At 40.6% G+C, this 10,465-nt stretch overlaps 1 protein-coding gene across 2 annotated transcripts in view; it reads right to left on the bottom strand.

Annotated features, from left to right (window-relative positions):
* The window catches only part of Vps50 (VPS50 subunit of EARP/GARPII complex), a 99,015-nt gene that overhangs the window by 70,710 nt on the left and 17,840 nt on the right, over positions 1-10,465 (bottom strand). For both annotated transcript variants that reach the window (XM_021189224.1, XM_029535055.1), the window contains exons 3-9: positions 9,974-10,096; positions 8,853-8,924; positions 5,817-5,870; positions 4,809-4,879; positions 2,898-3,015; positions 2,562-2,597; positions 1,129-1,211 (exon numbers count right to left, since the gene is read on the bottom strand). In XM_021189224.1, coding sequence (XP_021044883.1) covers positions 1,129-1,211; positions 2,562-2,597; positions 2,898-3,015; positions 4,809-4,879; positions 5,817-5,870; positions 8,853-8,924; positions 9,974-10,096 — 557 coding nt within the window. The remainder of the gene's footprint in view (positions 1-1,128; positions 1,212-2,561; positions 2,598-2,897; positions 3,016-4,808; positions 4,880-5,816; positions 5,871-8,852; positions 8,925-9,973; positions 10,097-10,465) is intronic.

The raw sequence follows: 10,465 nt of genomic DNA, 5'->3' as shown, positions 1-10,465 counted from the left end.
TCCAAGGATCTGTACTGACTACCCTGTGTGTGGCTCCAAGGATCTGTACTGACTTCCCTGTGTGTGGCTACAAGGATCTGTACTGACTACCCTGTGTATGGCTCTAAGGATCTGTACTGACCCCCTGTGTGTGGCTCCAAGGATCTGTCATGACTTCCCTGTGTGTGGCTCCCCATGCCCGATGTAAACACTTAGAAAATGCACAGCAGTCTCAATGATCTCGCCACCAAAGCCAAGTTATCACCACAACAGGTAAAAAGAAAAGAAAAAAAAGAACTAAATGGATGCTCTATATTTTCTTCAGAACTCAGAACATGTCAGAAGTTTCCAAGGAACTGCACAAGGCCCTGAGTTCACTTCCCAGAAAGGTAAAAATATTAAAAATGAGTGGAGAGAAAGGGGAGGAAGGGAATTCCTGAGTACAGTCAGCATACTGGAGGTAATTCTGTATTCACTTAGATAATCTAGTTTCATTCCAGTGAATAATGGCAGGCAGTTTAGTATTGTATATTTTTATGCATCTACTTTAACAAAAGATAAAGCACAATTATTAAATACCACAAACACCATTATTACATAAACTTGAAATAATATTTAAATTTTCTAGAAAACCACCCACTTGAACCAAATAGACCTTTAATACAAGCTGCAATAGTACTTCAATATTTCTACAATGACCAAGAGTTCCCAAGAGATACAAAGAAGATGAGAGCAGATTGACTCTCACCTATGATCCTATATTATTATATAAAAATGGCATCACTGAGACTGGAAAGAATATGAAAGAGTTTGAAGAGGCAGTACTGAAAAGCCTGTGCTCTTCCATACCATAACAGCTGTTAGGTATTTTACTGTAGTGCCCATTTAGGAACACAAACATTAAACCAAGAAGTTCATATGCTTATTAACATCGTAAGTTGAGTAATTCCTAAATAAAAACTACTGAATCGGCCGGGCAGTGGTGCATGCCTTTAATCCCAGCACTTGGGAGGAGAGGCCAGCCTGGTCTACAGAGTGATTTCCAGGACAGTCTGGGCTATACAGAGAAACCCTGTCTCAAAAAAACCAAACAACCAACCAACCCAAAAACCTCTACTGAATCAGATTAAAATGTATATACTGCCATACCTTATACAGCTGTAGTGTTTAAAAGTGCTGGCAGCCTTCTGACATTCCAGGCACAGCTGAATAGCTCCTGGATAGTCCTCTTCCTTAAAACAGAAGGAAAGCCATTAGACTAGAAGCAAGTGCTTAGAAAGCCTGATAGAAACACACTGCTATTGATTTGCTAACAATGTATCTCTTAAACAAAGATCAGAACACTAATGACTGACAAGTAGCAAAGCAGGCAAATTTAGCGTCAACTAAGCTCAGGCCTGAAATACATGCGGAGAGAAAGCTGTACAATACTTGGCACAGAGCCTGCCAGCGCCACTGAGAGGGCCAGGAGCTGCTCCCCAGGGAGCTTCTCTGCCAGTTATAGTATTTTCTTATAATGCGTCTATAAAGTGTGCCAAAAGTCTACATCCTGTTCGCAGGATGAAATGTTTTACTACCACACAATCAATCAATATTTCTGAACAAATATTGATAACTGCATTGCTTAAAATTGACTGTCTCCCAAAAAATACATGTGACAGAGGCTTGGTGACCAGCCTGCAATGCAGCCTTCAAGAAGGATCCCTAAGGAAGGAGGCAGGTCACTGTGGATGTGCCCCTGAGGAGTGCTGAACTCCCAGCCAGCTGCTCCATTCTTCACCCCTTTCCCCTTCCTGCTGTGAAGAGGCGAGGGAAGTGGTGTCACTTGCTAGGTCCTCTGTCACAGGCTTACACCCAACAGACCCAGTGGCCATGGACTGAAACCTTTGAAACCCGGAGGGGATCTTCCTTCTGGAAATTTATTTTCCTGGGGAATCTGTCCCAGTAACTAACTCAGTAACTTAAGAACATGCTGTTACAATAGATGTCTCAGACTCTAGTTTATTGGTTATGGTACAGAAGTAACACTGGTTATACAGAAAACTTCAGAAGTATTTCCTGACGCTTGCACTTCAATCCAACAGAAATAATCCAACCACCAGGGATACTAAGATAGAAACAAAGCACCTACCCCCAGGAGATCAGGTATAAGTTTCCTATAATATTTAATACGTCATTACGCTTTAGGAAAACCTATGCCAACAAAAGTTATCAAAGAAAGAAGATGGGTAACTGAGGAAACAAATTACTATATGAGATACCAAATATAAGGAAAATATTGCCCATCTCACAATTAACTTCTACTTGTTAATTGGGAAATTTTACTTGATTGTTTGGATACAATCAAAAGTCTAAAACCAGCATGCAAATACTACTACAAAATAAATGTTTTCCAAATCAAAGTTCATTTTCCAAATGAAATATATGTTGACAAAAAAGGCTCAAGCACCTTTCCTGTTAAATATTCTCCTTATAGTGGATATCGACCAACGAAAACCACAGATCAACAGTCTGTCCTCTGTGATTTTTCTTTGTAACATTAGTTTAGCATTAATTAAGAAATGTACAGTTTGGTCACTGACCTCTAGCATTTCACTTAAGCGTACGTCAGTTCTTTGCTGAAAAAAAAAAAAGTCAAATCTGTTTCAATTACAAAAATAACTTTTTTAAAGACTTATTTTTATTATTTTAAATTGTGTGTATGCAGCAGCAGGAGGTAAGAAGAGCATTAAGTGCGGTGCCCGATGAAGCTAGAGGCTCTAGACCACAAGGGGCCTAGTATCATAGGCAGAGGGGAGCCACCTCAAGTGGGTGCTGGAAACTGAACCCAGGTCTTCTAGTTGAGCAGTTTGAGCTCTTAACTGCTGAACCATTTCTATCCTGCAAGTTATATTTTTGAAAAGGGGACTCATACATACCAATGTTTTAATGGTTCTCAGCGACTTCAGAAGTCCAATTAGCAACTGACGCTTCCTTTGATTTGCAAGAAGGCCTAAGCTAGCCTGAGTAAAACCTTCCTTCGCAATATTCAAGTGCCTGTGGATGCGAACGACAGCGTGAGAACACAGCAGTTAGGCCATCAGTGAGCCAGAGACCTAGGTTACTGAAAGGAGGAGCACTGCTCACACGTGGTGGTGAGCTGATGCCAACCCAACAATTGCTCATGCCACTCCAAATACAGAGATTAAGACTAGGCATCTTGAACATATCATCCTGAGTGAGGTAACCCGTCGGAAAAGGACATACATGGCATGTACTCACTTATAAGTGGATATTAGCCATAAAATATAAAAATAGCCATTCTACATTCCACAGACCCAAAGAAGCTACATAAGACAGAAGACACAAGCAAGGATGCTTGAATCTCACTTAGAAGGGGGAATAAAAGTCAAAGGAGGCAGATGGAGGGAGAGAACTGGTCAGGGGAGGGAATGGGAAGGGAAATGGGGGACTCAGGATCAGGTGTGGGGAAGGACAGGAGAGAAAGCCAGGTGGCCATGAGAATGAATAGAAATCTGAAACTAACAGGGTTGGGGAGGTAGGGAGCATCTCCAGGATAAGACAGAGACCTGGAATAAGGGAGGTGCCCAAGAATCAACGGGAATGACCTCAGCTGTGACTTAAAGCATTGGGGATATGGAACCTGAAAAAGCCACCTCCTGGAGCCTATTAAGGGATCCCAATGGAACAACAGGGACACCACCCCACCCACAGAACTTTCAACCCCAAATGAATCCTGTCTACAAGAAATGCAGGCATGGGGGATGGAGCAGAGACTGGGGGAATGGCCAACCAATGACCGACCAACTTGAGACCCATCCCATAGGCAAGCACCAATCCCTGACACTATTAATAATACTCTGTTATGCTTGCAGACAGGAGCCTAGCATGGCTGTCCTCTGAGAGGCTCCATCCAGCAGCTGATTCAGAGAGATGCAGATAGCCACAGCCAAACAGGAGCTGGAGCTTCTGGACTCTTATGGAAGAATAGGAGAAAGGATTGAGGGCCCCAAAGGAGATAGGAACTCCACAGGAAGATCAACGGAGTCAACTAACCTAGACCCTTGGGGCTCTCAGAGACTGAACCACCAACCAAAGAACATACCCAGGTTGCACCTAGGCCTCCCTGCACATATGTAGCAGATGTACAGCTTAGTCTTCATGGGAGACCCGAAAAACTGGAGTGGGATCTATCCCAAAAGCTGTTGCCTGTGTGTGGGATATGTTCTAGCTGTGCTGCCTCGTCTGGCCTCAATGAGACAGGTTGCACCTAGCCTCACAGAGACCTGAAGTGCCAGGGTCAGGCGGATACACAGGGGCCACCACCATCTCAGAGGAGAAGGAAAGACGGAGAGAGGGAAGGACTGTGGGAGGGGGTGACCAGGAGGTGGGCAGTGAGCAGGATATAAAGGGAATAAGTAAAATAATAGCAATAATAATATATACACACATACATGCATGCATATATACATACACATACATGTATAAATAGGCATCTCAAAGCAGTGCAAAAGTTCACAGAATAATGTTATTACTTGTAGATCTAGTAATTAAAAAACTGGCACTCCATTATGTAATGTTTGCTGTTTCTTTTTCTTTTTTTAATCATCTGTTTCTATTGTATGTGGCAATAATAGCCTATAGCAGAGAGGAGTGGGTCTCACTGATTCTTCACTACAAATAGTGTGCAAGGAGATCTGTTGCAGGTTTTAGATATGTCTGTTTACTGAAAGGTACGCTACACATTACGGACACAGCATCAATGGTAGATCTCACAGCAGCCCTTGAGATAGTTTGAGCTTAGGGATCAATGTCCTGGAAAGTAATACCTCCTCCCATTTGTGCAGATGACAGCAGCCAGCTGAAGACCTGTCTGCAGTGATGTGACTCTTTCCAGCTCCTGCAGGAAGAACAGATACAGACAGACTATTGTCTCAGGCCTTTGCTTTCCTCCTACTCCTATGACATTCTAGCAAAGACTAAATAAAAGCTGGCTTTGAAAACAAACTAGTAACAAAGAAACTTGAAAACTGTTAGTACATTGCATGAAAAGTGGTTTAAAATACCTACTTCCAGTTGATTTCCACAATGACAGATGACAAAATATTTAGTACTGTTTGTAAGGAAATCTAAACCCAATCTATTTCATGCAGGAATACAAACCAATAATACATCCATTTATATATGTTTCTGCCAACAAAACCTTACAAACTAATTAAGGATATGACAAATCTGATTTTGTTTGCTACGGGGTTTCCATGAACCCTGAAGTCTTTCCCCCTGGCTCCACTCTAGTGTGCACGAGGAGACCTGTGTAGCATACGGAGGATACTGGGTGCCCTGCTCTATCACTCGGCCTTCTTCCTTTTAGACAGGATCTCTCACTGAGACCAGCCAGCAAGCTCCAGTGGTCCTTCTATCTCCAAATACACAGCACTGGGGCACACACACACATAAAACACACCCAACTGTTCACGTGGGTACTAGGATCCGGATTCATGCCCATGCCTTAAGCATTCAAAGCCACTGAGCCACCTCTCCAACCTACAGCTCTCTGTTTCTGGTGAGGACAGAGATCCAGCTATAGATGTAGTTCCAACAGCAACATGCTTTTACAATGACCCAGACTGCTGAATTACTAATCTATACATTTGTCACAAAGCTCATGAAAGCAACTTTCATTGGTTAATTTGGTAAAAATGTCGCAAATATATAAATACACACATGCATACACATGCACACACTACGAGAAAAGAAAAAGTTACTATTTTAAGTTTCAAATAAGTTACTCAATCAGTTTTAAATTTTATTATAACAAGCAGCAAAGAGTATCTTACCTTTACATAAGCAGGCTGCTTTTCAAGAATCAAATCTGCCACTTTTTTAGAGACCTATAAGAACATACAATCAAATAGAATAATGAAAAAGCCTCACACTTTCCACCCTACTATTTATTTCAAACCTCAGCCAATAATACAAATTGCCCCTGGTAACTTCTAAAACACCACTGGAATGATCATCTTATAAACATTTACCTAAAATATGAAGTTAGTATAGATTAGCATAGACACAATCCTAGAAACTCAATAAATGGTCATATGAATGTGAGGGATATGTGCTTTGTTACCTGTTTTAAAAAACAGAAAGAAAAGCATAACAAAGGATCTGATTTGCAAAGATGATTGAATGCTTTAAGGCAAAATTTAGTTAACTGAATTTATAGAGGTAATTAACATATGGGGAAAAGAAATCACTTGCACCATGTAAGAAAACAAACAAGTCACTTGGTCCCTACTTTGAAAAGCTAAAAATACTCAGGTTTTCTTGTTGATTCGTTTTGGGTTTGTTGGTTGGTTGGAATGCTATGAACTAGGTAAGGTTTGTTCTTCAACTTCGTGAATAATCTTAATGTGCACAGGTTAATATCACAATGATTATGAACACAAAGCTCTTAAGCTTTAGGGGCCTTTTCAACCACACGTGACATCCAGCACCAAGCTGAGCTAGGCAAACATATAGTGAGGTGCACACTTAGTTTCCCCTTCCCCAGGCCAAATGAGAACAAAGTTTTAAACCAGTGGCTCTCAACCTTCCTAATCCTGTGACTCCTTAAGACAGTCCCTTCTGCTGTGGAGACCACCAACTATAAAATTATTTTCATTGCTACTTTATAACTGTAATTTTGCTACTGTTATGATCTTTATTCAAATATTTTTGGAGACAGAGGTTTGCCAAAAGGGTTGCAACCCACATGTTGAGAACTGCTGTTTTAAACACACTAAACTGCATTAACTCTTTTATGTTTGTTTAACCTGCATACATCTTTGAAAATATGTAAATTATTTTCTATACTGCTTTTAAGTATGAATTTTTTCATTTAAGATAAGACAATCCACTTGGGAGGCAGAGGCAGGCAGATTTCTGAGTTCGAGGCCAGCCTGGTCTACAAAGTGATTTCCAGGACATCCAGGGCTACACAGAGAAACCCTGTCTTGGGGAAAAAAAACAAAAAAAAAAACAAAAAAGATAAGACAATCTAGCTTTAAATAGCTTTAGATCAGTTAATGAAGAAAATTCAAAGTTAATCCTCAATACTTTTTGAAGAATTCTAAAGATTCTCCAAGACTAACAATAGCTTAATTTAGATAATGTAATCCCCATAAGAAAGTGTCAAGTAGGAGCCATAAGAAAATGAAATCAAGAAACTCTAGCTCTACATCACAAAATCTGCCATATGGAAATTTGTCATGTGCACAAAGAACCTATCTAATTCAGATGACTTTACAAAGAAAACTTATGTTGTAGTTTGTCTGCACTGCCATACCATTACCATCCTTCCCATAAGACCGTCTAGCACTCCTCTGTGTGAGACAGAAAAGAGAAACATTTATCTCTTTAACTTGTAGGTGTGTCAGTAATAATCATTTGTTAAATCCAAACAGATTTCTTACTAATGCTCCTCTAGCTTAATTACCAAGACCATGTTAGCATTACTTAATTGTCCAATGAATATCAAAAATGTAAGCTTTGCCTCACACAAAGGAAATATAGAATTGCAGAACTTCATAGCACTGAAAGAAATGTGGGTACATGTCGTGATTTGGTCGTAAAACATGTCGTGAAGCTAATTCCTCAAAACCCAGCAGGAAAGGTTCTAATACTTGTATTTATTCATAAACAGCAAAAAGCAAATAAATGGTAAGACGGGCCCACACTCGTTCATTCATACACACTCTCTCACCAACCTGTCCAGTCTGGCAGGTGTAGCCCAGCTCCCTGCAGCAGGCAGGTAAAATGTGTCGGATGTTCCTTGCTTCGGATCCGCTGGAGCTGAGCTGTGGAGGTGCAGGTTCTGCTGTCTAAGCACTGGTGTTCAAGTGAGAGTCCACATGGGGACCACGCATATTATTTCTCAACTTGAGGTTTCTCTGCTGAGCCCTTGGGAGGTGAGCAATTTTGCCATGCCAGACCTGAGTTTTTAAGCTAAATTCAGCCAATTACAACTACGGCGTTCTACACATTATTTCATGCACTTCTTTATCACTTGCACACACACATGCTATCTGTATGGTCTGGTTTTCATAGTTATCTAGGGCCACAGGCTCGGGGCAGTGGAGTTCTTTATGACTCGCGCCCATTCTAATTCTACCGCCCCGATGATATCTGCAACCAGGGGAAGAAGCACAGCCGGTGGTCCCCTAACGGGCAACTCCCACAGCTTCGGGAAAAATGGCTGCTGAGGCAATGTGTTCTTTACAGTACACCTATCATTCTACAAGTACAAGAGTCAGTGAAGTTCAACAGCCTACCCATTGTCATAGTTAGGTAGTGACAACTGTGACTTTCTGAATCTCAGTTTTACATTTTCTTTACATATATTTATTTCAACTGTAAGTGTGACTTTTATTGAGGTTAAAAAATGTTCCACTACAAAATCATGGGTAGGAGCATCATATACACCACTTCAGGCACCTACAGGTGCTCAGAAAGCAAGCTCCAAGTCAGCAAGTCACAACCTATGGGCCACGGCACCTTGGGAGAAGAACGTCACTTTCACAAGGGTCACATATCACATATTTAAATTAGAATTCATAACAAAATTACATTTATAAAGTATTTGGGGGTCACTACACCATGTGGAACTGTACTAAAACATCACCGGAAGGTTAAGACATCTGCTCTGAGCTCTTCGGGCACATCTAAGGACCTGAGAGAATCTCAATCCCTAGAAGTATCAGCAGGAAAAACACAGAGGCATGAGACAGTATAAATGAGTCATGACAGACAACAGGACGTGTGCATGTTATTTCTCTGTGAACACTATCTCTCTGTTTTCATGTACAGTTTTACTAAAAAGAAATGCTTTTACTTACTGCAGCTTGCTGTTGCTTTAATTTGTCTCTGTACTCCTCTAATTCTTGCAGATTGAGAACAGGAGGAAGTTTCTATAGCAAAACAATTGTAAATGAAGAATAAACTTGTTGAATCCGATCTGACTCCCAGAACCCTTCCAACTAGAGCTATAGAAAGCACGTGCGGCAGTGCCCCACCCACTGTCCTCCTATGCTTCTGTGCTCTGTCACCCAGCTCCAGTCACACAAGCCTAGGCATGTGTTTTACATGGCCCTCGGCTTTCAGCCTTGTCCAGCCTTGCTACAGCCACAGCTGCCACTCTAGCTCCAGAAACGCATACTCACTGGGCCACCTGACAGAGACAGTCAGAAAAGGCTCTAACACGGATCGTATATAGTTTACCTACTAACCGTACTATAAGATGTTTCAATGCAGATTTCCCCCCCTCAGGAATATTATAAATAGACTGAATATTATGGTGGCAGGCAACACTTTAAGTCACCATGAAGAAATAGCATAAACCGCATGGAATTGTGAATATCAGGAAACGGATCCCAAGCTTAAAACTCATTTTGCTATTTTGACTCTTCATATGGAGTCCCTATAAATTTATTACTGTCAGCATTCAGACAGTTTTGCACAGAAGGCTTCCAGCACAATCCACATTCACGAGCAAGAGTCAGTACTCTAGCCAAGCCTGCATTGCATGGTTGTAATCCTGTAAGGGAGACTGAACCCTAGGACTTTGAAACCAGTCTGCACATTGACAGTCAAACAAAAAGTCCTACAAAGCTTTTCTAAATACTTATCTTAAATTTTAAATAATTACATTTTTATTTTATTTTTAGTTAGCATATTTGAATGTATTTTGGTAATATGAAAGTACAGCGAGAAGCAATATAGCAACATGCTGCCTAGTAGCAAATACCAAAAGCACAGAAGTACTTCTGTAACCAGTACTCTGAAGGTGCACTTAATAACGAGGGCTGACAGTTCATTAAGTTCATATTGTGATAATCACAGACCTATTAGTGTTATTAAAAAAAATATTAGTTCCCTCCAAACTTCAGATTTCACAAATTCATTCGTATGCACTGAGAAAATGGGCTTTAGATGTATTTTAATCAAAGTTCCCTTTTACCTCCAGCTCATATTTAACAATATCAAATGGATCCGCAGAAAAATAGACTTGCTCAATACTATTAATTAACTCTTGTTCGGCTTGAGGGTCGCTTGGCTGTTCTCGAAGCTCCCTGAACTCCTCCTTAAAAAATAAAAAGATAAAGAAAATTAAAGTCTTAATTATAGCACATATAACTGTTAAGATTCCATCTGTATAGACACAAATGATCTTGTATCTTCAGTCACATACCTTCTGAGAACCATTTTGACCAAGAACACAAACTACTTAGAAACCAGAAAACTAGAAAATAGACAAACACTAAAACACTGCTTTTCAACTGGAGGAAAAAAATTGGATTGTATTTTGAGCTGTTTGTATGCCAGGAAGGCTAAAAGAATTTACATGTTTCTCTAGCTCCTCCATTGGGGGCCCTGGGTTGCATCCAATAGATGACTTCGTGAGCATCCACTTCTCGTGTCTCTAGCTGCATATGTAGCAGAAGATGGCCTA

Source organism: Mus pahari, chromosome 2, assembly GCF_900095145.1.
Source record: "Mus pahari chromosome 2, PAHARI_EIJ_v1.1, whole genome shotgun sequence".
Lineage (NCBI taxonomy): Eukaryota > Metazoa > Chordata > Mammalia > Rodentia > Muridae > Mus > Mus pahari.
Note: the sequence above shows the minus strand (reverse complement) of the source record. Positions and strands in the feature narration are given on the sequence as shown.